The sequence below is a fragment of the Chelmon rostratus genome, chromosome 16 (genome assembly GCF_017976325.1).
Source record: "Chelmon rostratus isolate fCheRos1 chromosome 16, fCheRos1.pri, whole genome shotgun sequence".
Taxonomy (NCBI): Eukaryota; Metazoa; Chordata; class Actinopteri; order Chaetodontiformes; family Chaetodontidae; genus Chelmon; species Chelmon rostratus.
The window spans coordinates 7,218,672-7,246,251 of record NC_055673.1 but is presented as its reverse complement, the minus strand read 5'-3'; the positions used below and the strand labels follow the sequence as shown (position 1 = coordinate 7,246,251).

At 40.4% G+C, this 27,580-nt stretch overlaps 1 protein-coding gene across 1 annotated transcript; it reads left to right on the top strand.

The window, feature by feature from the left end:
• The first annotated feature begins 5,529 nt into the window (after positions 1 to 5,529).
• LOC121619521 (prolyl endopeptidase-like) lies at positions 5,530 to 21,250 on the top strand. The gene is made up of 15 exons (XM_041955280.1): positions 5,530 to 5,699; positions 9,447 to 9,521; positions 10,801 to 10,934; positions 11,075 to 11,205; positions 11,334 to 11,543; positions 11,674 to 11,795; positions 13,329 to 13,434; positions 14,863 to 15,054; positions 16,809 to 17,006; positions 17,749 to 17,852; positions 18,086 to 18,222; positions 18,414 to 18,508; positions 18,612 to 18,743; positions 19,428 to 19,584; positions 20,607 to 21,250. Exons 1-15 carry the CDS (start codon positions 5,658 to 5,660, stop codon positions 20,899 to 20,901), a joined length of 2,130 nt encoding a protein of 709 aa, XP_041811214.1. The 5' UTR covers positions 5,530 to 5,657; the 3' UTR covers positions 20,902 to 21,250.
• The last annotated feature ends 6,330 nt before the right edge of the window (positions 21,251 to 27,580 follow it).

Sequence of the window (27,580 nt, the reverse complement as noted above, 5' to 3'; positions counted from 1 at the left end):
GAAGTGTACCTATGAGAAGTACACTTATTTTCAAGTCCTTTGTAAAACATGATTAGCAAGCTTAACTGAAGTGTACTTTGATTTCACTTCATTAGAAGTATATTGAAGTATATTTCCAACCCACTGGTGATATAACACAATTGTACTGCAGGTGTGTTTTGAATGCTCATGAATCCTGATTTTCACTGGTCGACTCCAGTTCACTTAAAGTTTGTGAAAGCCAATTTAGCCAACTATCTACACTTCAAGTATACTCAAGTGTTACTCAAGTGGTAACGAAGGACGACTTGAGTACATTTAAGTATACTTGAAAGTGACAAAAATAGCACAAAGTGTACATTCTTCAAAAAGTGTAATTTGATTATTATATTTTTCGACCTACAAGTAGGGGTAGGAAAAAAACTTCTATGACACAGATCTGTATTTCTTTTTTGGGATCTTCTCCAATGTTTGTGCTCTTGTGTAATACTGGAAAATTTTACCTCTTCAGGCCTCAAAGATAAGAATCACATGGGAAGTTTGGAGGTGGAATCACTCTTAGGAGGAGCTGCTACCAACTCAAAGACATCTGAAACGTGGTGGGGCCACAACCAGACGCTGCTTTTCTATAAAGGGTTACAAATAGTTAAAAGTAGCAAATGGAAACCCTCAAGGACCTCAGAATTAATAGTACAGGAATGGATAATTGCATGTAGTTGCTTTCCCCCACTGCCACACAGGGATGGTTGTCAATTGTAGAAAGATGTGTCTATTTGCTCCAGTTGACCTCAGTAAGAGGTAAAAAAAAATATAATGTAACTGTGCAGATATTGTTAATATCAGCTGCAAGGTACAACAACCTTGAAAAGCAGGCACTGCCAACAGATTTGGGTTCATTAGCCAGTGCACAGTGGCTAATTTGTGATTTATAAAGCTTCTATAATCTGTCCATGCCACTCAATTATCAGATGTTTATCTCAAATCCCTATTCTGAGCTAATGAGACCCCACTAACCTAAAACCCTAATTATTGCTAACTCCAGCCATCATCTACAGTACACGCGGTTCATGTGCAGCAGGCCCAGATCACATGAGCACCGACAATAGCAGGGTGAGGGGGACACTGGGGGGGCTACAGAGGCTATTGGCTTAAAACCGGGTGTGATGGGGAGTACGGGGATAAGAAAGGGGTGATGTAAGGGTGTAGCAAAGTCTGCATGCTTTTGGCTTGTGGACAACAGGTGGGCTCTTGCACCATCGCCCCCCCCCTCCACAATCTCATAGACCACCAGCTAAAGAGAAGGACTTTAGCCAAGATCTGTCTGGCAGACAGAGAGGGGGGATTTCAGCACCAAATCCAGCGGATCAATAAAAATGTCTGCTAATTAGGCTTTCCAGAGAAGGAGGGGGTGGTATGAGAGTGAGACAGAGATGGAGGAGGAGAAGAAAGGAAGGAATAACGCATCGGAGCAGCCAGTGCTGATTCAGAAGTCTAGACAGATAAGGAAATTGCGCAGACAGACACGCCTGCTGTGGAAATCAGGTGAAGTTCACAAGGTGACACCCCACCTCGCTCTTCAGGTTAATCCAATGTAGTCTCACCAGGCATCAAGCTCGCCCTCCCTCCCTCCATCACTCTCTCAGAGGCAACCTGCCAAGATACGGCGATCAGTTTCTCTGACCCCAATCCCTCCTCCTCCACCCACCTTTTCTTTGCCCTCCTCCTTTTCCCTGCCCCTCCTCCTTCCTTCCTCTGGACATCACCACTTTGACCTAAATCTCCTCATTTAATCTCCTTCTTCTTCTCGTCTTTTGGATAACAATCAGCCCCCTAATTGTCTTAATCTCACTGGTCTTTTATTGTCCCCGGGGCGTCGTGCGCACTGCAGAACAAAAACATTAACCACAGATCAATACTTGGCATCAGGCCGCAACTACAACCATGGTCTTTATCGATTTTTAGTAATTTATGGTCTGGCCACACTGGGTTTAATTAGAATAAAGAGAGGGTGGGGCGTCAGTGTGGAGGACGTGAAAATAATCTTTGCTGTTTGTCAGAGAAACATTTGAAAGTCGTGTTTCATTGAGAAGAGCTGACATTATGCTGATATTCATATATTAAGAGAGAGCAACATTTAGCATTAAGGATGAATAGCAGCACCAACTGAGACGAAGGATATTATATTTCACAAATTGGAAATGTGAGAAAAATATCAGCATTTTGTACATCTCTGGATTAAGTCCAACTTGAAAGCAGCAGCACCAGCCAGCAATTGTAAACACCTTCTTCTTAAATCTCCTCCAAGCCTCTTGTTATGCTCTCTAAATAAAAAAAAATCTGCACATAGTCAATTTCTTAAAATGAGGAGCTTATGGAATAGCACTCTCAGTTATATTACAATACGGCTTCGGGCCCTGAGCCAAACATATTAGCTTCAGCGCAGCGGTAAAGCCAGGATCAAGCTAAGGTTAGGAGGTGATTTGTGTATGATTTTGAAATGACAACCAGGGAACGATAATCAAAATATTCAGAACAATAACGGATTATCTGTTTTAGTGGCTGCACTCTGCACCATCTGTTGAGGAGCAGGGCAGGGGGTGAATAATGTTGTTCACTTGTATGTGTTTATGCGTGTGTTTACATAGAGGCACATATTTGTTTTTACTTCTTCATTTAACCATGTTAAGCATTTTGAGACACTGTAACCACGGACCATGACTTGCTAATGTGCAATCGCCCTCTCTTCTTCATCTTCTGCATTTTCTTTGCACCCCTTGGCACATATGCTTTTATTATTTCCTCTTTAAACACAGCCCTGCAATCAGCATCCTTTTTGCCCCTCTCACAACATCAACAGCTCAGGCCCTGCCTCCCCCTCTCCTCTGTCCCCCTCTCTCAGTGGGTGAGTCTGGAGCTGCATCGCAGTCAGATGACTCCGTCTGACTCGGCTCTACTGTAATCTGACATGGCTAATCTAATCTCTCTGTCTTCACAGATTGGCAAACTACCTGGGTCTCTCCAGCCAATTAGCCCATCTGCACAGCACGCCATGCAGGCCAGGCCAAAGCCAGCCACCGTAGGGGCCCAGCCAGCCAAGTCGTGCCGCTGCAGGGCTCAGCGAAGGCTCAGGCTGTCTGGAACCTCAAATATCTGCTTCCATAACAACCCATCTGCCTTTGGCTTGGCCTGGTCCACTTTCATCCCCAGTGGCCCCAAAGATTATGGATCCTCCGCAGACTTTACTGCCAATTAAAGCACTTGTTGCCATACAGTTATTAGGTAATCACCAAAGCCATGATTCACCGCAGGGTTAAGCTGGCTACTTTGGCGCCAACTGTCCCTTTATCATCATTGCTTCTGCACTTCAGAGAAGGTTTATTTTATGCAAAGTAAGACAACAGGAAATTTGATGCAATGCAGATTTTTTTTTTTTTTTAGCATTTGCAGTGATCATAACGTATCATAACGTTAGGTGTGTTATCAGTGCTGCAACTGCCAAACAGTATTATACTTTAGTCTACTAGAAATAAAATCAAAGTATGGAAAAGTCATCACAAATACACTTTTACTTCTTGTGCTTAATATGACATATTATTTTAAAAGTGTACTTCTGATTAATTTTCATTAAGTTCTATGTAAATTTATTAAAAATGAATATACTAATTCTGCAAAACTTTAGTTCCATTTCAAAGTAGTTATGAAGAGTGTACTTTATTGCAAGTGTATTATAAATTGTACTTAAGTGTACTTTTAAAAAGTGTACTAAATTATGAGTACTTTTAGTAGTAATAAAGTGTATCATGAAAAGTATGCTTATTTTCAAGTCTTTTGTAGTACGTTATTAGCATGCTTAATGAAAGCATACCTTAACTTCACTTCATTAGAATGTATTTAAATATATTTCCAGCACAATGGTGATATAATTCAGTTGTACTGCAGGTGTGTTTCAAATGGTCATGAATCCTAATTTTCACTGCTGGAAGAATTTAGTAACTATTTGCACTTCTAGTATAGTGAAGTATTACTCAAGTGGTACTCACAGACTACTTGACACGTAAATGTACTTGAAGGCGACAGAAATAGCACAAAGTGTACTTAGTACACCCTTCAAAAAGTAGAATTTAAGTACCATACTGATACACCTGGGAAAGACTGAAGCTTCTTAGTGTTTTTTTTTTTTTGGTAAATAAAGTAGAAGTAATGTTGTTAATAGCTTTTACTTAGAAAATAAATGGTTTTGGCTTTATCGTTCTGTATTCTATAGAATTTGTGTTCTTATTATTACTGTTGTCTGTTATATAGCCCACAACCATTGAGACAGAGGTAAATACATTGAAACAAGGTCAGGGGCCTTCTAACAGCTTATTTTCTCATCAAGCCAGTCTCACTTAATCACCTTAGCTAAATTAGTTTGAAATTAGCCTTCTTTCTAACTCCCTGTCCTCCATCTTTCCCCTCCTTTCCTCCCCCGTTTCTCCCCAGTCGTTTTCACAGCTTTGTGGATTAGACAGATTACATGTCTGCAACTATGTTTTTGTTTTTTCTCTCGCGCTCTTCCCTCCATCTTGAAGGGTGTTAATCCAGGATGCACATTGTCTCAACATGTTGTTTTACCTCCAAACCTGTTGCATCTTAATTTATAACACAACCAGTAGATCCAGTTCAAGTGATGGAATGACATGAGTTCACGTAAAGTGGTAGTGGAGGCTAAACCAACAATATTTACCTGTTGAGCTGCTGTAGTGAGTAAGACTTATATGAAACTTGTTTTATTAAATAACATTGAAATGCGGTTTTGGGGTTGTGTGTGTCATTGTGGGTTTAACGGCTAATTACAGAATACAGTTGTTGTTGCCACATACTGGGCCAATTTTCAGATGACTGCATCAGTGATTTGATTTATAGGATATATTCTAGGAAGGAGAAAAGAGTGAGAGATGAATAATACCCTTAAAGTATCATTCGATGATTCAATTATTTTATTCAATCGGGCAAAACCAATACAGAAAAAGGGGTCACAATTTCGCTTTTCGCGTTACTGTGCGCATGCGCTTGTCTGATCCGCGAGCTCTCGCGAGATGAGTGCACGCAGACCGGATTCAAGGATGGTTTGTAAGCGTTTTTGAAACTGAAAAGTACAGTGAATTAAAAGAAAAAAAGACAAAAATAAACTTTGAAAATGACTGTTAATCAGATTTATTAACCCGGTTCATCAGTGACGACGAATGGTATGTACCCTGTTATGAACGTAGGTGCGACCAAGTGCATAAGAAGTTTTCAACAGTGCGCAAGAAGTCATCATTATTCGTATGTTTTTAAGTTTAGACAGTTATCCTGTGATGCACTATTTAGAGGATAAGAGGAGAAAACTTTCTGATTCATTTTCTCAAATGTGCTTTTGGAAAGGGATGTCGTAAACTGCGCAGATGGTAATGATCAAAAAAACTGCCCGCGAACAAACGTCGTTAATTACGTCGTTTCCTGTCTAGCGACCACGCACAGGCGGTTTGCTCAAACGTTTGTCTGCATGTGTGAGAAAAAATGCTTTCACTTTCATTTCTAGGCTCCATTGACTGGTCCGAGGCGCTGTTTTCACAACAATAAAACAAGAGAAAAGAACAAAGTAGCGACTAAAGGGCGACCCTGGGAAACAGAGGAACACGTTAGGAAACCCCGCCATGGCGTTTAAGTATCCGGCAGCGAGAAGAGATGAAACTAAGGTCAGTGTCAAAGTCCCGCAGAGTGCTTTCTCTGTCCGTCACTCGGTGAAATTCAGTGGTTCAAGCACACAAGAAGGAAAAGCGACACCCAGGAAGAGAAAGAAAAGCCGTACAGTACGTTACGGGTGGGGGAGTCAGAAAAGAAAATGGCGAACGAAGAAACAAAAACGTAAGTTTAGCAACTGGAAAAAGTCATTAAAGGGGAGTTTTTGCTGCATTCGCTCTGTGAAGATGAAACGTTAGCTTTATCAAAACACACACACACCGTCACGAACCGGTGTCCCAGCAACGGTGCGTTCACGGTGCACGTTCCGCTGAGATTTGAGGTGTCTTTCACAGGTTAAACTTTTGTTATGAGTACTGTTCCTCTGATTGTGAAGGTTTCCTACGGTTTCTACTCCCTTAACACAACCACAGCCCCCTAAAAACATGCTCTTGAAATGAAGACAAACTCCTCCCTTTTCTCCACACTGCCAGGAATATAATTCTGGTGGAAAATTACTAGCCTAAATCTGTTTTAGTTTAATGTAATGATTGGCTGCGACTGACAGCGTGTTTTTTGATTAATCCATAATCTGTAGTTAATTGAATGTTACATAAATGTTGTCAGAAAACAGCTGACTTATTTAAATTTCTTGTTTTGTCCAAACAACATTCAGCAACCCAAATGTGATCAATTCACTATCAAAGAGAAAAGATGGAACAGAGAATTTGTACATTTTGAAGCATTACTTTTAAACAAGCAAACAACTGTTAAAGTTGTTGCCAATTCAGTTTCCATTGAACAACTTTTCTATTAATTGCTAAATAATTTCAGCTCTAATTTAATGAGTGATTTACATATATTTTCTGCCTGGAACAGTAAAAGCATCAGAATGAGCATTTAAAATGCACCATATGTCACTTCTGTGTAAATGTAGAATTTTAAACTCCTCTTAAGGTGATTAGAATCCACAAATGAGGACATGACCTCAGTGTCCTCAATGATAACTGCAGTCCATAATTGAGTCAATCTTTCGAGCGTACTGGTTACTTGCAAATAGTGTAGATACTTATAGGCATTTAGTTTCATGTTTATTTGTAAATGCTACAGCTGAGCACAAACTTGAAGAAAAGCTTCTGAGCAAAAGGTTTATATGATGTAATGAGGTGGCCGATGCCCCCGAGGTCGTAAATGCATACCATGCACGTTGCACATGATACCAAACTTGATTTGACGTGATGCTTCCCAAAGGTGAACCAGCAGATACTTGCTTTTCCTTCAACGGCGCAGGCTGGGCACATCCATCCATCATGATGGACAAGTTCCAGTAGCTGTTTTGCAATTTGACAGTTTTGAACGCGTAGGTTTAGAAGTGGGCAATTGTCCTCTGACTTCTTGGGAACTAGAATGTAGGCGTTTTAACAGCATCACTTGTGCCATCTGATGAATAACTCTTTGCACTGATTTTCTCCTTTAACGATACCATCTTTTCAGTGTTGGAGATGCACCCATCCAACTTTTCCTCTCCTGATACTGACTCCATGTTAAAAGCTGCACATATCTGGTGAAATAATACTGCTTTAAATTTATTACATGATATGTTTGAAACATACACTATATAGCTTGGTGGACACCTCATTCTAAAACCATGGAGTATTATGGAGTTGGATCCCCATTTATAGCTGTAACAGCCACCACTCTTCTGGGAAGATGGAGTGTGTGGGAATTTGTGTAGGGGTGCAAGGCGAATATCAGCTCAACATCGGTAACAACATATACTTACTTTTTGTCTGCCATTGGCAAAAGTCATCTTATTTCCCAGTAGGCTGGTGGCAGTCAAGTGAGTATCCTTCAACACCGTTGTACAGCAACGATACCAAAACCAAAAAGTTCTGAGGCTTGCATTTGCTGCTCAGCCATGGAAACCCATTCACAGGCTTCAACATTTGTCGGCCTTGTTGTGTAAGTTTGCTTGGTCTACGTGGCTGAGCTGCTGTTCTTCCGTGCATCCACTTCACAATAATGGCGCTTAGAGTTGGTCAGGGCAGATCTAGTTGGGCAGAAATTTCACAAACGGACTTCTGGCAAAGGTGGCAGCCTGCAACAGTGCCACGTTTGAAGGTGCTGAGCTCTTTACACCCCATTCTAAATATGTCTGTGGAGATTTCATGGATACGTACAGAATTTTGCACATGTTATCAGTGGCTGAGGTGGAAACACCTGAAATCAATAATTAGTAGGAGTGTCCACTAACTTTTGGCCACATAGTGTACATTTCTATAAATTAGTGTTGTTTTTCTTTCCCCGATATTGTCGATCCCTACTGCAGTCTCAAAAATAACCATCCTGTTAAGTCAACACATCGGACAGCCTGAACTCGCGTAACAAACTCGTGCATACCCACTTTGACCTGGATTGTATTGTCTTTCAAACGATGCCAAGCTGAGGTGAAATTTTTGAGGAAAACGATTGCAATGGAATTTGGGCGCAGCTCTTGTCATCGTAATCCAAATGTCCTTAGGGTACATCAATAACCAGTAGAGAAACTCCTCCTCCAGTATGGTAGCTGGCAACTCCATGTCTGCCTTCGAAGTGCGAATATACCAACATTATTAATTGTTCGTTAGCATGATAATACCCTAACCTAATGCTAAAACGTCTAGGCCTGAAAAGATGTTCACACATCTTTTAAGGTATATAAAAAAACAACTGAAAAATGTTTTTTCATTACTGCTTCCAGCGACAAGAACCAGACCATCAACTAGGAATGGGTGGACATATTTTTGTTTGTGTGTTAAGAGGACTTGCCAAAAATCCAACCTACCCACTGGTGCATCAAAGTCGGTGCTTCAAAAGCACCGAAAGTAGCATCGTTAATTACAGTGTTGAATAGCAACAAGCTGACAAGTAGGGCAGGGCAAAATGAAAAAAATATGATCACAGTATGTTTTTCTATATTGACTGAAGCCTAAAGAAACCAGATGATTCACTAGTTAATTTAGAATATAGCTCATCAACACAAAAAATTTGGATTATTGGGATGGTACCTTTGCAGGTGATGGCAAAGGTTTGTGGTGTTTCACATTTCTGTTTTGGTTGCCACTGACTGACCAGGTATTTTGTAGGCTGTCTTAATCTATGCATTGTCACTTTTAGGATACCCAAACTGCATCCATTTAATTGACATCATGGTAGCTTTTTTTTCCAAATTCCTAATTTTTGGAGATTAACATGAGTTCTCATTCACCGTTGCTTTTGTGCCCTTTGGTTCCATTCATTTCCCCCCCTCTTTTCCAGTGGACATCAATTTCACATCCACTTTCTTCACCAGTAACTTAAACAATGTTTAAGTTGCAGTAGAAAATGGGTGGACATGTGCTTCAGCTTGCAATCCAGAAATTGCAGACTGGGTTTTTTTTTCTTTATTTTTGATGTGCGATGGGCTGTTAGATCTGTCCATACCTTGTAAAAATTGTCCAAAGTTAATTGTCCAATCATTGTTATCGATATGAAAATGAATTTTATTATGATCCTGTATCAAAATCACTTGATATCATTATCTATACTACTATAATAATCACTATCACCCCGCTCGACTGACAAGCCAAATACAAAAGACACATTTGACATTTAAAAGTACGGTTCCACAAAATAGTATTGCGCAACAAAATCCTCTCTGTAAAGAAAATACTAAAGATTGAACATAGTTGCCTTTCACGTGTGAATGCGTTTGTTTCTGTCTAACTTCTGTATCTGTGCAATAGGTGGACGACTACCATGGAAGTAAGATCTGTGATCCATACATATGGCTGGAAGACCCTGACAGTGCAGAAACAATGGTATGTGTTGTTTTGTTTTGTTTTGTTCTTCTGGTGTAATTACGGTATTTTACATTTCATGCTTTCCTTGAGGTTTTGCATGCAATCTTACAAACAAACATATAATATTTCCCTTTGATGTATATAACAGTTTATTTACTTTACTTATTACTTACTTTACTTTATTTACTTATTTACTTCGATGGTGTCAGGATGACATGAAACATTTATACATTCACATGCATAAGACATAGGACACAAGAAACAAGACGTGTGTACATTAACATTCATCTTACACCTTCCAACCCACACACACATACATAGAAACTTCACAAAGGTGCAACCTGTCTCATGCTGGACTAATCCCTCATTTATAATTAGTAAATGAGCCATCAAACTCTTGGTGAACATCAACAGATTTCCCCCTTCCCTTTCTGGGCATTCCGCAAATCTTACGAGGCCTCATATCTCATTGAACTGATTTATTGTTATCTTCAGACAACATCTTTTCTATGCTTATATAATATCAGTTCTTTCCAAATCGGTGATATAGGGCCCTCTGTTTTTTCCCAGTGTTTTACAAGGGAGGAAATCCCACTACACTATTCTTTAGGATATTAAGAAGAGTCTGAAAAATACAGACTGCATCTGAGAATTGAATTTTTGTGTTAGTAGTAATAGGTGGAAAGGTGGATTTCATTATTCATTTTGTTCACTTTTGTGCAAACCAAAAGGAATACATAAGGGAGTCGACACTTTACACACTGATCAGAGGAATCTGAAACTTACGAATACTATCTCTAGTGTAGTATATTCTTGCCAACCATTGTGTTACCTGTAGATTTTCATTCGTGGTAATGCTGTTTCTGAGACACATACATTCTTTTTTTCCATTTCCTGTTGGCTTCCCTTTATCGTACAACTTTTGCATTGAGTAATGTTTGGATTGTTCTTTCAGCAGCATGCTGTATGTTCTGCCAGTTAAGTGTTTTCCCTCTTTAAACAGAACATCCACAAAGGGTCCTACCACCAAATCATAGTGTAAATCTAAATGTTGAGTAATCCAGTTTTCTTTAGCTGTAAATATCTTTTGAAAAATCTTGATTTGGAAATGAACCCTATTATGAATAATTATATCTGATAAATGTTTAATTCCCCTTGTGCTCCAAGTTGAGCTCCACATTTCATAGTTTTATTGATGGACACAGTGGTATGTGTTGATCTCTTGCAGACAGCTGAAGCTGTTTCTTAACCAAAAGCTCCAAATTTCACCCCTCCTCTCTCCACTTTTCTATGTCAGGCCTTTGTTGAGGAGCAGAACAAGCTGACCATGCCCTACCTGGAGCAGTGTGCTGTCCGGGCTCAGTTCCACCAGCGTCTCACTGAGCTCTATGACTATCCCAAATACAGCTGCCCATACAAAAGAGGGGAAAGGTACTAGCTGAGATTAAATGATAAGTGTAGCCGCTTTTCAGTCTGTGCAGTGCTTGTGCCTGTGAACTGCAGGTCTGAGATTTAAAAAAAAAAGAAAAAGCTGTGCTTGTTGTTACCCTGTTTCCTGTTTTTATGTCCAGGTATTTCTACTTTCACAATGAAGGTCTCCAGAACCAGGATGTGCTGCATGTGCAGGACTCCCTGGACGGACCTTCCACCATATTCTTTGATCCGAATAAACTCTCTGAAGATGGCACTGTGGCACTGAAGAGTGAGCCAAACCGCAGAGCACATATACTGTGCATGCTGTTGTGCACAAACACACTAATACGCAGACGAGTTGAGGCATTAAGAAAAAGATTTACACTACTGAGTCCTCTCTTCTTTCTCTCTATGCAGTGGGCCGTCTGTCAGAGGAGTGTGAATACTTTGCATATGGTCTGAGCAGCAGAGGTTCAGACTGGGTAACGGTGCATTTCATGAAGGCTGATGACCTCACCAAACTGCCTGATGTACTGGAGATGGTTAAATTCAGCTGCTTGGCCTGGACCCACGATGCCAAAGGCGTCTTTTACAACTGCTACCCACGCCAGGAAGGCAAAACTGATGGTTAGTAAGAGTCACCATACACACAAACGCGTGCTCCATCGAAGAAACAACAGCTTTAGTCAAAACCATTCATCATGCAAAGACTGTTACAAATGTACTCAAGACTTAACCCGTCTGTATTTCAACAAAGGCACGGAGACCACCAGCAACATCAATCAGAAGCTGTACTACCACGTCATCGGCACCAAGCAGTCAGAGGACATTCTGGTTGCAGAGTTCCCTGAACATCCCAAGTGGCACAGTTCAGCAACTGTAAGTTCATAGTAATCTTCATCACTTCCCTCATTTGCAGTCCAGGTCATCTTCTTACCATTCCTGTTCAATTAGCCTAAACCACCTACCAGAGGGCCAAGGCATACCAGAGTAAATTGGAAACTATTCTTGTACTTTTTGGAGTACATGCATGGTTGCGGTCTCTTTAGAAATGTAGTTTTTAGCCCAGTCAGAACTGTCAGAGTCACTGGAACTGCTACTGGCATTGGGTTATGGAAGTTTAAACTCACTGAAGTTGAAGGTTTTTATTTCCCTCTGAGTGTTTTTTGCAAATCGATACCTGCAGATCTTATTAGCTGGAAAACACAATGGGACCACAGCATGGGACCCTAGCCCAAGTTCAATAAATATTTATAAGAATACCATGGAAAATTAATGTTTAGCATATGTTTTTTTAACTTTTTTTCAAAAAAAGACCATCAATGCGTATCAATGTGTATATGTACTCATAGTTAGGTTATATTTCTTTACGTTTGGGCCATTTACTGTATTTATCATTTCAAACCTATGTTCAAGGTTCAAGGTTACTTTATTTATACCCGAGGGTAGATTTGTATTGCAGAGAGTGATTCACAGCAAACCACGTACAAACAAAAAACACATCAAACCAATTGGTAACCTATGTAATATCCCAATTGTTCCTTCATTTGGCTGTAAATTACCCATTAAAGCAGCATGTCCTCGTTTTTTGAATTTCATTGGCTGTATGAAGCACCATTCATCTGCACAATTGGTTGCAATTGGCTTGATCTTTACACTAAAGAGGGGGAGGTGCTTCTTTTCAACGCTGACTCTTATTGGCTATTGTTGATTGTGGACATGATGTTGAAGATCCTAAATGGCCAAGCGAGGTGCTCGAAAGGTCAGAGCGCAGCAGCCATTTTGAAACCAGCATATCACCTACACAGTAGGAGAACTGAAACCTGAAAGATTAGCTTTTATTCCAGCAAATGTGAAGTGATAAAACAGCTACTGAACTAAATATTTCAGTGGAGTGGATAGTCTGGACCTTTGTTAATGGAACAAGACAATTTTGTTTGAGTGTTACCCATTGCTGGATTACTGTTAGACTTCACCTGTGAGTTGCCTCAATTTTGTGTTTCTCTGCTCTTGTGATTGTATCCTGAAATGGTTTTCAATCAAATCACACAAAGTTTTCCAACCTTAAACATAGAAGTTGTGCACGTAGACAGGCGGAATTCTTAACACTAAGATCTTAATTTAGTGTTCTATTAGAGATTAGAAATTGTGGTGTCACTTGTGTATACTTTGTCACCCACAGTAGGAAGTTTTGAAATACTGACTATGTAAACGTTCTTTCTTTTCTAATGAAGTTTGAGTCATCCACATGTTTGTCTTTTATCTCTATGGTATTTTGAAAGGATTGATGATCTGGCTGCTTGGTGCATCACATCCAATAGTTGTGGGCAGTTTTTACAGCAAAGACTACACTCACATAATCATGTAATCTTTGCTTTCTTCCTATCTCTCTTAATTTCTTCCTTTTTCCAGATATCAGACGATGGCCGATATGCTGTTCTGTCCATCACTGAAGGCTGTGAGCCTGTCAACCAGCTGTGGTACTGTGACCTTCAGCAGCTCCCCGATGGCATATCAGGTGTGTATCTTTCACACATGCAGTCTATCCCTGAAATGTTCACAAACATTTCCTTCACGGGGTCATGTGTGAATGGTAGCGGGGATTGATATTCAGGGAAATCTGAACCACCAATTTTCTTCCTCAAAATACTGGTTCTGCTGTGTTGTGAATGAAAGCTGTCTGACTAACGACGCCTTCACGCGGAGAGAGCAAATCAATCCCAAGACTACGCTGATGAGGTATTTTAATATGTGGCTTTTGGTTGCCTTGCCAGTCCTTTTGTGGGTGATTTCGTAACCAACAAGCACATTCTTTTGTTTGCAAACAAGCTCCTTTTGATTGATTCGCTGGAAACCAGACAAGTTGAGAAATAAGGGAGTTTGCCCACATGTACATCTTTGTCTTCTTCTCTTGGGTTTTATGGTGGTTGGCATCATTGTGGTGGTTGTTGCATTACTGCCATCTGCTGGGCTTGCCCCATCTACTCTGGCATTGAAATGGCATGAGTGAAAAGCCGCCAGATGGAAATATTCCTGAGTGGTGCCTGAAAGGAAATCCTTGTTTTTACTGGAAACTATGTTTGATGGATGCTGGTGCGACGAACTCCCGACTGAGATCTGTGCTCTCCATAAAACCAAAACAATTAACGTGTTTTTGTCAGAAGTAGTATAACAGGCACAGAACGAATCCATAGGTGTGATTTGGTGAATTTGTACAATTTTAGCTCTTTTCGCAATCATAAATTAGCATTAAATTGATGCAAGCTGTGAAGTGGGTTTTCAAATTTCCACAAGTATTGATGAATGTATGATTGTGTGTGCAAATGTCTTTATCTATAAAATAAAGCATTTCATGATAATAAGTGTTATTATGGAAAAACTGTCTAAAATGACTTACTTGATTATAAAAAGAGTTAATTATTAGTGGCAGAGGACAGAATGACCTGTCAAGTTTGGGTCTTGTCACTGTCATTTTGTTTTCCTTCGTGTATCTACTCCCAAAATTATCAACATTTCCTGCAGTTGTGCTGCAGCACTGTAAACCACATCAGCTTTTCTGGAGTGCATATTTTTCAGTAGATAACATCTTTTTGAATTAACGTTGTTGCTGACAATGCCAGTGACTCAACGGTTACTTCATCAGATGCTGAGATTTCAGAATTCAGTTTGCTGCCAGTTGTCTCTTTTAAAATCCTCCTCCCCACACAGGAAATGTTTCACTTTCTAGTGTAAGCCTATTGCGAAGTATTATTCTTTACATGCCACCATGATTCAGGTCAAAGGAGGGTTGGGTTTTTTCCTCTCCTAGAGATTAAATTGATTGTAACTCCCTCTGGTCAATAACAGAAATGAAAGTCATGATGATGAAGTCGTGATGCATCTTATACAATATAATATCCATATATTATATCATAACTGAGTTTTTGTCATTATTAATCTCCTCTAGGCCTGCTACCATGGGTCAAACTTGTGGACAACTTTGACGCCCAGTATTCATATGTCACCAATGAGGGAACTGTATTCACCTTCCGCTCCAACTTGGATGCTCCTCGTTACTGTGTCATCAACATAGACATCCAGAAACCGGACCGGCAGCACTGGACTACTCTCATTCCACAGCATGACAAGGATGTCCTGGGTGAGACTGAATGCATATTTCAATAGAATATAACCAAGTCAGCTATGTAGCATCAGTTCTCTTCCGATGAAATGTAATACGTCTGAAAGATCTTCAAGCAGTTTGTAAAACGACAGCTGTGGGCTTGTGGTAGAACATGTGAAAACTCCACTGAGCTACAGAATACGTAAATGGCTTATACGTGGAGACACAGTTCCACAATTTACCTCAGAGAATCTTGCAAAATACTTTTTCACAGAATATCTGTCCGAATGTTGCAATCACAGTCCCACCACAACAACTGGGAAGTTGTGAGTCTGTGGTCGAAGACTTCGTCAGAGGGAACTCTGTTCAAAAAGTGAAACTTGGCCCATAAGCACTTCAACTATAAACTTTTTTGTTATGAGTCACTTAAATGACGGTAACTGTACTTTAAGATCTATATATGTACACGTTTCTGCTGAGATGTGTGCAAAACACACCAACAGGTACAAATTTTAAGAGAAATAGACAAATATTGGAATGAAAAAAACATATGTTAAGGATTTTTTTCCCATTTGAATGATGAGGCAACTCTTTATTTCAAATCCCCTGTCATATATGTAGTTGTAAGCATGTCATCAACTATAACTCCTCCTGTGGGCATCCGTAAGGAGACTGGTGGATAGATAACAAATGACAACATAATAAAACACAGCTTTAATAATATAAATTGTGTCCTCATAGGAGAGATGGTAATTGCTGACAAATATTGTACTTTAGTATGAACTAAAAATGTCCTACAAACAACTGCATGCTAGTGTGTTATAAGCCATTAATCTTCTGTATAGTGCTTACAAATGATCATCATTGTTAGGTAATGATACTGCTTTTTATTAATCAGTAATACTGCTTTCTTTTGTTCCTCTTTTTGAGTATGAATTTTCTAAAAATATTTTTAAAGTTGTTTTCCACTTAATGATGTTTGTACAGTATTCATGTCATATGAGTATAGTGGTATTATACAGTCATTGTACACACGTAGTCCACAGTAAGGAGTTGATGGAGTTATCATGTTATTCCATTGCTTTTAAAGCTCTTGCTGTTTCCAGCAGCTTATTTATTAATACAACATTTATGCAGCTGGAACATTGACTGCACTGTCAGTAATATGTCCTATATCAAGTCTTCACAGTATTTTAACTCCCAAGTTGGTCCTCATATTGATGGTAGTGGTTGTGGGCGTCAGGCTGGTGAGCATAATTCCATTGATATGAAGTAAAAAGTCACTGATCAGTTTACTCTGTATTGTTTTTGTCCCTGACAACACTCAAACTGCCACATATGGAATAGTGGTTACAGAGTAACCAGGAGAGGGCGGTCTGCAGCACCACTGACACCTGCTTAGCAGCAGTCCTGCTTTTACATGTATCAGACTTGTAGTATAGTAGACTGCCCCCTGCTGGCTACTGATGAGACATCATCATGCTACAGTGAATGGATCCATAGCCCAGACCTGAATTAACTGTACAGTAACATCTCAGGTAACTTCAGTAATCAATGCAGTCATGTTCAGTCCATGGCCATTATATCTGGCTTCACCCCAGGATCATGAGATGATTACGCCTTATTAAGAGAAAGGAGGAGGATTGGCAGAGAGGAAGTTTTGGCAGTAACAAGTGAAAGGAAAACAAATGACAAGGAAAATGTTTCCCTTGGCTACAGTGTTTTTAATAACACCAGCTACGCACTGTCATGTTTACTTTCTATAACTTCCTCTTAATGAATGTCTGCAGGCTTCGTCTCCTGTGTGAACCAGCACCACCTGCTGGTCAACTATCTCCATGACGTGAAGGATATCCTGCAGGTGCATGAGTTGTCTACAGGCCAGCTGGTCAGTAGCCTGCCGCTGGATGTTGGCACAGTGGGTGGATTGAGCTGCAAGAAGAAACACCCTGACTTCTTCTACAAGTTCACCTCCTTCACCACACCAGGTCACACATTTTGTCTTATCTGTCTCATATTAATAGAATTAATGCTTTTAAAGTAAAACATAAAAGGCTATAGAATAATGTTACTTATCCCAAATAAAAAATAACTACAAAAATTTAAGTAAATTTAAAGAATTTGGCTCAAATTGATTTTAATTTTGATTAATTGATTGATTATTGATTATTTTTTTTCTAGAAATTTCAGAAAATATTGAAAAATGCCCAAGTAGTTGTCTTCTGGTTTCTTGCTTTGTCTATCCAAAACCCAAATATATTCAGTTTACTATCATAAATCACGAAGAACAACAGGAAATCCTCATATTTGAAGCTGGAACCTGTACATTTTTTAGCATGTTTGCTTGACAAATTTAAAACAGATTCTGCTTAATTTTCTGTTTATTAATCAAGCATGAAAAATAATACATGCACATCTAAAATAATACACAGATTGCTCGAAGTGTTGTATTGCTACTGTAATGGCAACCTGTGCTGCTTCCAATATTTCAAAATACAGTAATTAAAATAATAAAAGAAAAAAATTAAATTGAATGTTCGTTAAAAAGTCAAACTCAAATAACAAAGGAAAGACCAAAATCCTGCAATAATGGCCTGTATTACTATAACTTCTATAAAAATTTGCAATCATCACAATTTCTCAGTTATTATGAACAATCAGCCATTAAATGCAATTTGATAAACATACAGTAACCTCTAACCCTTGTGACCTTTGCTCTGTGGTGCCCAGGTATCATTTACCACTGTGATTTGAGCGAGCCAGACCCCAAGCCCAGAGTGTTCAGGGAGGTGGAGGTAAAAGGCATCAAGCAAGAGGACTATCAGACCAGCCAGGTAACCGCATGTCACCACGACTCTTTCTTTGTGTTGTCATCTTCCTGTTTGTCTTGTTCCTGTTGTGTTGTCCTATCTACCGGCTGCAAATGGTGGCTGAACAGCTCTTTTTAGACTTATTAAAAACACATTTATGTGAAAGCTGTGGCATTTAGTAACATTGACATAAGAGATGTTTAGTAAAAGAGCTATTGAAAAATTGATTTCATCCATCTTCTCTCATACTTCTGCAGGTATTTTATCCCAGTAAAGATGGAACCAAGATCCCCATGTTCTTAGTCCACGCCAAGGGCCTAAAGAAGGATGGGACTCATCCTGTCTTCCTGTATGGTTATGGAGGCTTTGAGGCTTCCATACAACCGTACTACAAGTAAGTACAGCGACTCTGTTGGAAATCTCATAAACCAGTATGACCACTCCCCTCTGTGTTATTCTCTGACAAAGCCAAGGTGACACAGATGGTTTTAGTAGTGTTTGTCTGTGTCTGTAGTGTTTTTCCCATGATGGTCCATACTATTGTTTGTACTTACATGGCTTCATTTCCTGTTTGTCTGCGGTCAGTGTTGCTTACCTGCTGTTTGTGAGACACCTGGGAGGGGTCCTGGCAGTGGCCAACATCAGAGGGGGCGGAGAGTACGGCCTCACCTGGCACAAAGGTACAGACATCACCCAGAAAGATATGACTGCGCCGAGGAGCGCTTCAGTGTTAGAAAAACACTAAATCTAAGTTTGCTATTGTGCTTTGTCGTGTGTTTGTAGCTGGTTCATTAGGGAACAAGCAGAATTGCTTTGATGACTTCCAGTGTGCAGCAGAGTATCTCATCCAGGAGAAGTACACCACACCCAGTCGCATCGCTATCAACGGCGCCTCTAATGGAGGCCTGCTAGTGGGTAAGTACAGGGTCCACTGTGTGTGTGTGTGTCATGTATTTTTAGTGTGAAAGCTCTGACATAGAGAACAAGAGAAAGTGAAAGGTTTTTAAAGTTATACCCTGCGAACTGTAATGCATCAGCCCATTACGTGTTACATTAAGGATCTGAAATTGTGAAAGTGGGGGAAACCTGCTCTTTATTTTTATAGCAGAAATCAGGTAATGGAGCTTTACCTCTACGTCCTCACCATTTTAAAAGAGCAGCTCCCACTTGATGTGCAATTTCACCATTAAGGCCGCTAACAGCACAGGACGCTCTGTTGTTCTTGCAGTTTTTCTAAGCCACCACTGAGCCAGCTGAGATCACTGATCCATCGCTAGCCTCAGATGGACTGATCACCATATTTTGTATTTTTTATACTACATCTCTGGCGTAATTGCTAATGTCAAATTCATCTAAGAGCAGTTAGCCGCTTAGCTTCAATTAATTTATCTGTTAAACAGCACATTAAACAGTGATTAGTCACATCATTTACCCAAGGCTGACTGCCATATGGCATCACACAAACCCAACTAATGCCTTCTTCCCTGGTGTGTAAAAATCTGTTTAGTGGTGATTGTGTCCTGCATTGTGAAGTAAAGGGGCTGTACGTGCGTGTTTGAGTGTGTACATTTCTAACACAAAGTATAAATACACACACAGGGGCTTGCGTGAACCAGCGGCCAGACCTGTTTGGCTGTGCTGTGGCAGAGGTGGGGGTGATGGATATGCTGAAGTTCCACAAATTCACCATCGGCCACGCCTGGACCACCGACTACGGCTGCTCGGACGACCCGGAGCAGTTTGAGTGGCTCAACAAGTACGAAACACACACACACAAACGACGAATCGCTAAATTATAGTTGTGCATGAGAATTCGTCGAGTTACCGTATGCTCACATCCTCATATCTCGCTGTCGTCTTTTCAGTTATGGTTTTGACTTTCAGCCATTACGAAAGCAAGATTATCGAGACAAAACAATTATTGTGCTGCTTTCCAGTTTGCAATGATGTTCTCATTTTTGTGTCCTTTCGCTCCTCCCTAAAAGTCCGAACTTGCGCTTTTGTCTTCTGACAAAAAAAATTAGAATAGAATGTAAACATGACCGCATGCAGCACAGCCATGACTGTGTATGCATAACGTGCCCAGAGCACCAAAAGGACAAAGTGAAGCACTTGATGCTGCTTTACAAATTCCATTTATTTTTCAATTTGTTTTAATTTTTTTCAATCAAATCCACCGTTAAAAAGCTGTCCAGAAAACCGAAAACTAACATTAAAATAGTGTTTCAGGAACGAGAACTATGTTCAAATGCAGTTCATGCAGGTATCTGTGCAGAGCTCCAGCTCACCTGACCTCCATCCACCATCGCGTCCAGATTCAGCATTTTAACACATTCCTTTTCTGCTTTGACTGAAGCGTAAATTAGAAAGGAAAACTGGCTTCGATGGATGTCCGTTTTTATTTTGGGGTAGTCCCACACGTGAATTAGTCTGGATTTTTGGAGGTTGTCTCTGTTTGGTTATAGCTTCATCGTTTGTTGTCCCTTGTGTTTACTCAGTTGTTCAGTATTTTCTTCTATCTGAATCTCAGGACTGAAGGAATCTGTGCATGTTGGCGTAAATCGTTATTATGTGTCGGCTGTTTAGTCTTTGTTGGTTTCAGTAATCTTGTGGTCTGTTCTCAGCTTTACACTCGCCCACATATGCCAAAAAATACCAGCAGAGCAACTGAATCACACGTTTAAAGTTGATGAATCGCTCCCATATTCTCTCCTCTCTCTGACACACTGAGTTCCCTCACATTTTGCTTCCAACTGGTCTTTCTCACCTTCTCTCCAGGTATTCTCCTCTTCATAATCTGCCTGCGCCACCTTACTCTGGCCCTCCATACCCCGCTGTCCTGCTTCTGACAGCAGATCACGATGATCGCGTGGTGCCTCTCCACACCCTGAAGTATTGTGCTGCCTTGCAGCACGGCGTGGGCAGCAGCTCAGAGCAGCGTCAGCCTCTGATGGTCAGGGTGGACACCCGTAGTGGGCACGGTGCAGGGAAACCCACCGCCAAGGCCATCTTAGAAGACACGCACATCTTTTCCTTCATCGCCGAGACACTTGGGCTCAGCTGGAAGGAATGAGCAGATGATGACAGGGAAGCACGGTTTTTTAAGGGATGAATAATTTCTTCTTTTTTAAAAAAAAATGAAAAGTGAACGGTGAGAAAGGTGTACGAAAAATGTGGAATGAAGGAACATTGTAAGAAAAATAATAACTACAATAAAATACAATACAGACAACCTTATTAACACCACTAGGGGCAATTCTTGTGGAAACTATAGTGTGTTAAACATTCTCATAATGCTGAAAACAACTCTTAACTGTAGAACCAATCAAATGCACATAAAGATAATGAATTTGTTTTGAATGCATACTGTAAGGTTGGAGCTGAATTTGAACTTTTTAAAATAAAATCTGTTTGTACTGTGATTTCTGTCTAATACATTGTAATCCATAGTGTCCAAAATCTAAATTTTGTCTTCTAAAATAGACGTAGTTGGAACTGAATTGTTGAGCACTACAGAGTAAAAGTGGCAGTACCTCAGTGTAAAAAATAATCTGCTAAAGGACAACTCTCATCAAGGAATGTCAGTGTCAGGTCCTTCCCCCCCACAAAGACAAAATGCTTTTCAAAAAGATTCAAAAGCGAAAACTTTATTGCTGATGGATCAACATACAGGCGGCATTTTATTGTTGCAGCTGGTTGAGGTGGAGCAGATTTAAACTCCTTGATATACGGCCGAGGGGGTTAATCTAGTCAAGTCAAATTTATTTCTCTAGCACGTTTAAAACAACATGAGTTGACCAAAATGGCAAAGAGGCAAAGGAAAACAAGATCAGTAGAGCAGACAGCCAGGAATCATGTGTATACCTGTGCAGAGATCAAGATAAATAAATGGGTAATGTAAAAACTAATCGATCATTTAGCACATTTAAAAGCAGGGGCAGTTAGTAGTATCGCTTAAGGAGCTACAAGACATTTTTGGAAGTACGCTTGTTCTCTTTTTTTGCCGAGAGTGCGATGATAAGATCAATACCACTCTCATATCTGCAGGCAAATATAAGGCTACAGCCAGGAAGTGATTAGCTTAGCATGAAGACTGGAAACAGCCAGTCTGGCTCTGTCCAAAATGTGCCTGCCAGCACCTCTAAAGCTCACTAATCATCGCATTACTGGATATCTTGTTGATTGATCTGTACAAAAACCCCAAATTAACTGCAAAAGGGATCTGATCTTGTTCCACAGCAAAACCCCCTCTTGAAGATGATCTTTATGTCATGTGCAAAGTAATTATAGCGGTCAAGTACATTAGTAGGAGTAAAAAGTGAAACTGTGTGCAAATGCAGCACAAGTAGCATAAATATTTATGCAAATCATAAATAAGGGAAAAGTACCTCCAGAGTAAATCTGCTTGTACTTCCGTGCAGCACGGTGCAGTTTTCACATTTACCACCAAGTGGCAGTATGGGACTGCAAGATTAACCCTCCCCCAACACGTCAAGGTCAAAGGCTGGGTGTCAGTTTAGTGTTGTTCTGTTCGGCTGCAGCATTCAGAGGGATTGTGAAGTGGAGGACCAAACAAACAGCAGGATGCACTCTGCTAAATCCTTTATGTTCTCTATCAGCTGCTGTCTGCCAGAGCTGGTGGGGGGGAAATCAAATCACTGACAGATAGAGACAAGTAGGATACATCTGTGTAAACCAGCAGAAGAGGAACACACAAGAATGAGGACTTCTATAAGGGAGATGGACTTGTGAAGTTGTGAAGGGAGACAGAGGGGGGAGATCTCTTGCGCTGTGAAGTCGAGAGATGGTGATGATAGACGGCGGATATATGGCGAGACGGCGAGAGGCAACATGCAGACAAGTGGAGAGAGGCTATAAGTGCACTTATGGAGAGTCTCGGAAGGCGCTCAGACAGACGGGCGTTTAAACTGTCAAAAAGAGAGACGAACTCTGGCAGCCGAGCGCTGAGAGTGAGAGAAGTTGTCCGTTCGGTCACTCAGAGTTTAATCTCCGCTCAGTGGGAAGTTCTGATTTCGTCAGGCTGAACCCCGGGCCTTATCTGAGTATCCTCTAGGTGGATAGATAGGATGGGAAAAAGAGAGGGGAGAGCGGAGGAGGCTGCAGGAGGAGGATTTGCAGACAATGACTCTTTGCCACAGGGGCAAAGTGGTTGAATGAAGCCGGGAAAGACAAAGCCGGTAATAAGCTGGACATATGAGAGACAGAGAGAGAGAGAGGGGGGGGGTTTAAGATCATGCAGCAAAAAAGGCTGTGATGCTCTTCTCCCAGGAGCGTCCCAGAGGATCGGGCAGGCTTTTGCTGCTTCATTTCCTTCGCTCACCCCCTCGTCACCTCGTGAGCTCACTCTTCCTCCTCTCTGTACGCACACGTTCACACATGTACGAGCACACAGGGTTTCTCTGGAGAAACGCCAGCTTTCACCTACAAAAGCCTCACCGTCTCACAGCCCCCCCCCCCCCCCCCCCCCCCCCCCACACACACACACACACACACACACACACACACAGGTCCCATCCTGTCCTCCGTTTGTTTACTTTACTCCCTCCATAATGCAGGGATTAATTTCTCAAAGCCGATTTGAGCTGCGGCACGCTTCGGCAAAGAGCGCAGAGCAGAACTTTTGTGCTGGGGGAAGTTTCCCCTTCACACTAGCTTAGAGGTGGACCGCGCTCCCCTTTATTCCGCTTGCTTTAATCTTCACACGGAGCAGAGGGAGCGAGGGGGGGAGGACAAGAAGGGGAGAGGGCTCTCAACACACAGCTGGGAATCTCTAATGTCTTTACAGAGGCGTCGTCCTCTTTCTCATGTGCCCCTTTGATTCCTTTTGCCTCTGCCGTACCTCTCTGGCGTTTCTTCCTCTCAAACTTCTGGACGCGTTTTTGTTGTTTTCTTTTCCAGCTGCGAATGTTTCTTTCATTGCAGAATGTGTAGTTTGGGTTAAAAGCTGTGTGAGGCCTCAGTGTGAATGGCTGTTATTCAGTATTGATCCATCCATCTAACAGTTGTTTCTATAACTGACTGATTTATTTTTTTAGTTAACAAATTTCTCATCACAGTTTCCTACAGTAGTAATCGTCTTTAATAGAGAAGAACAGCAAATCATCAGATTTCAGACATTAAAACCTGCAAATTAGTGCTGCAGCTAATGATTAATTTTATCAGAAATAAATCTGTCAAATATTTTAATCAGTGACTTGTTAAACAACAATAAAAAAAAAAATCTCCAGAGCAGTAGAAAACCTCTTCAGATGTCTTATTTTGTCCAAGCAACAGTCACAAAAGAAAGATGTTTTATTTAAAATGATAGAAAACAGAGAAAAGCAGACAAAAAATTCACATTGGAACAAACTAGAACAAAAGGAAGCTTGTTGTTTTTGCTTGACAGCTAAGACGCTTAATGATCATCAAAATTCTTCTTAATATTCTGACAATCCAGTTATTGATTCGTCTAATCGTTTCAGCCTTGTAGTAGCATCGATATTTCTTCGTCAAATTTGATACTAACAGTATATTTGAATTAATACCTCGGTGCATCGCACGTAGAGAATTTGAAGTCATGTGAAGGCCTTAGGTTTGGTTTTGAAAAAGCGATGGATTTCAGGTACAACAATCTATATTTTGCATTTTGAAACACGATTTGCTTTAATCTCTTGGAAGAATCCCTGCCCGTCTCCCTGTCCCGGTCTCATTTACAGTGAATAAACAGGCAAATCTGATTGAAGATTTACTCTCAAACCGTGAGAAGCCTGATAAAATACCAGCTAACACAACCCCCCCCCCCCTTGCTGCTGAGGAGAGTTACTGTGGGATATGATGTTTGCATACTAAGACATCGCATTCAGATGAATAGCATTCATTATATTGCACCGCGAGGGAATAGGCTGCAGAAAGCAGTTGATTAGGCCCACTGTTCTGCTCATTTAGCATGTGTGCAGCTGCTAAGATGGCTCACGACCCAGAGCAGGCAGGAGTCAAATGTCAAGACTATTAGGATTTCATAATATATATTATGCAGATTTTACAGCTCGATTTTTGATTTCAGTTTATATTTCATGCCCTAGATTGGCAGGTTGCAGCATTACTTCCCTTTTTAAGTACAAATCTGTATTTATAATCACTTATAATCTAAATAAATGCATAATATTTCTATAGAGCCTTCCCTGTGTTTCAGCCTCTTAGACAGAATCTTAATGAGCCCGACATGTAAATGAGCTTTTTTGTGTTTCCTTCATCACATTCCTGCTTGGATTCAAGCAAGAAATCTACAAAAAGCCTCCTGTAATGAATGATCCAAATCCAGCGTTGCTGCAGCGGGAGTTCAGATGCCGGGGTCTGCTGAGCAGCATCTGAAGGAGGTGATGTTTGATTGCGTGGGAGGTTTAGAAAGCTGCAGCCAGCGATGGCTCGGAGATGAAACTCATTAAGTCTCAAACTCCAATCCTCAGCTCCAATAAGACGGTAATATAAAAAGTATGGATTGCTGCTGCAACTGTATGAGATAAATAAAAAGCTCTCATTCTCAAATGTATGCCCGTGGACCGTCAACACACATGCAGCGCGTTTGGGGTCGTGCACGTGCACTGACCCATGCGAGCAGCGCAGGCACGTACCAGCACGCTCACTTCTACCCGCCCACACAGTTGCCCACAGCAATCCCACGCAAACTTCATTTGCATGTACAATCATTTCCCATACGCTCGGTGGCGGTTTAAAGGTGGGTGTTGTGTAATAAAGCAGTAAATAATATAACCTCAGTCCCGGAGAGAGAGGCTTAATAAGTTCACATGGTGGAGGAGGGGGAGAGAGAAGCCGCGAACCAGCTCGAGGAGGCCAGGAGAGGCAACTGAAAGTCGGGCATTAAGCTTGTAACTCGTAGATAAGTACATACAAGAGGCCTGTGTGTAGCCGTAAGGTCGGAGGAATGAGTGAGCTCCAAAGGCCGGCCAATCATTTCTTTGCACCAGAAGTGAAGTTAAAGAGCAGACGGATAATTGGGAGTTTATCATGTAGACTGTTCAGCTGCTCAGTGCAGCTACTCCGTTCCCGTCGGCGAGGCGCTGAAACTAGAGCTCTAATGTGAAGTTCGTTTAAAGGGTCTGTTCACCCACATGACCATAAAAAACAAGCATTTTCTCACTTCGCTGTAGTTGCTGTTATTTGGTCAGAGACGTTTACGATTTCTGCCGCCATTCCAGTACAACGAAAGAGAGTTTCATTTTCACAGCACTTTATTGGGACTACTTTCTACCAAAGAAATAGTTCTTGCTCATGGCGAGGTCTGTAAGTGGACTCTGATTCTGGAAGCAGATTGTGCTGTTGAATTTTTTTTTATGCATATTTCCAAAGCTTTGAGCACCACTAATGAATTTGTTTTCTTCTGTTGTGTTAGGGTGGAGGCACAAATCTCAAACCTGGACAAGCTAAAGGGACCCTGTGGTAAACAAACAGAATTTATGTTTGCTTTGTGTTTCAAACCAAAACGCATTGTTTGTATCCTTGAGGTCTAATGAATGTGTTGAGTGCTTTTCTTTTTTTATTTTTAGGAGAGAAGCAAAGATTTAAAAAAAAAAAGTGATTTAAAAATCTTTTTGATATCAACACATCTTGAACCTAAACTTAAGCATTCATTCTGCCGATATTCACATTTTAAAATGTTAAAAATAGATCTACAAATACAAATGTGGATATAAAACCTGTGAGAATTGAAGCTTTTTAGATGTTTTGGTAAATTACAACAACAAATTTTCATAGAATTACTCCCTTTATCATAGTCTTTTTGTTAGAATGATCAAATTCTGCACTTCAGTAATAATGTCTCAAGAACAGCATTTAAAATTGAAAGTGAAATTATACTTTTTAACTATTATGTAATATGTGATATGCTAAACCTTTAGATTGTATGGTTGTTGCAGATATATTGCCTTAAGCATCGTATGTCATCCAGTAAGTAACAGGTTGTGCTAATATTTAAAGTAATTTTGAACCACTATTACATAAGTTGTCCACCAGAGGGTGCTGATAGGTTTTAATTTTCAATTGTAAAATCTCACACTTGGCACTTAATCTTAGTCACAATACTTGAAAAACTAAAGAAAATTCTCTCAAATATCGATATCAGCCTCAAATCCAGTGTCGGTCGAGGTATAATGTGGAATCAATTAAGATTTTTACATTCAATCCCAAATTACGAGACAAGGACAAAAAACATTTGCTTGTATTGGAGATTTTTTAATAACACATTTCAATATTGCAACAGCCATCAGATTTTCTTCTAACAGGTAAAAATCATCAAAAAACTAACGAAAAAAGAAACTTTTTTTTTTTCAGTTTTATATTCCAAACACCAGAGTTTCTTGACTATGGCCCTAAAATTCAAACAAATAAAACCCTTACACAGTGAGCAGATATTATATTCAACACATTGTTCTTCAAACAAATTATAAAAATAGATTTAGCATTTTCAAATACATATTTACAGTATTAAACATATATCGTAATGGTCACAGTAACAGAGAGGGGAAGCGGGTTGAGTTTCATTCATCGTGGTGACGAGGTCCAGTTCGTTGTGTGTTAGCGGCTGCATGTGTGCGTCTTTGTAGTCTCGTGTGTGTGTGAGAGAAAGGGACCATCAGTGTTTCTTCAGATATGTCAACATGTGCGTGATCACACCTATAAGGACGTATGAGTTTATTTAATTTGACAAAACGGTTACAGAGAGAAGGAGAGTACGA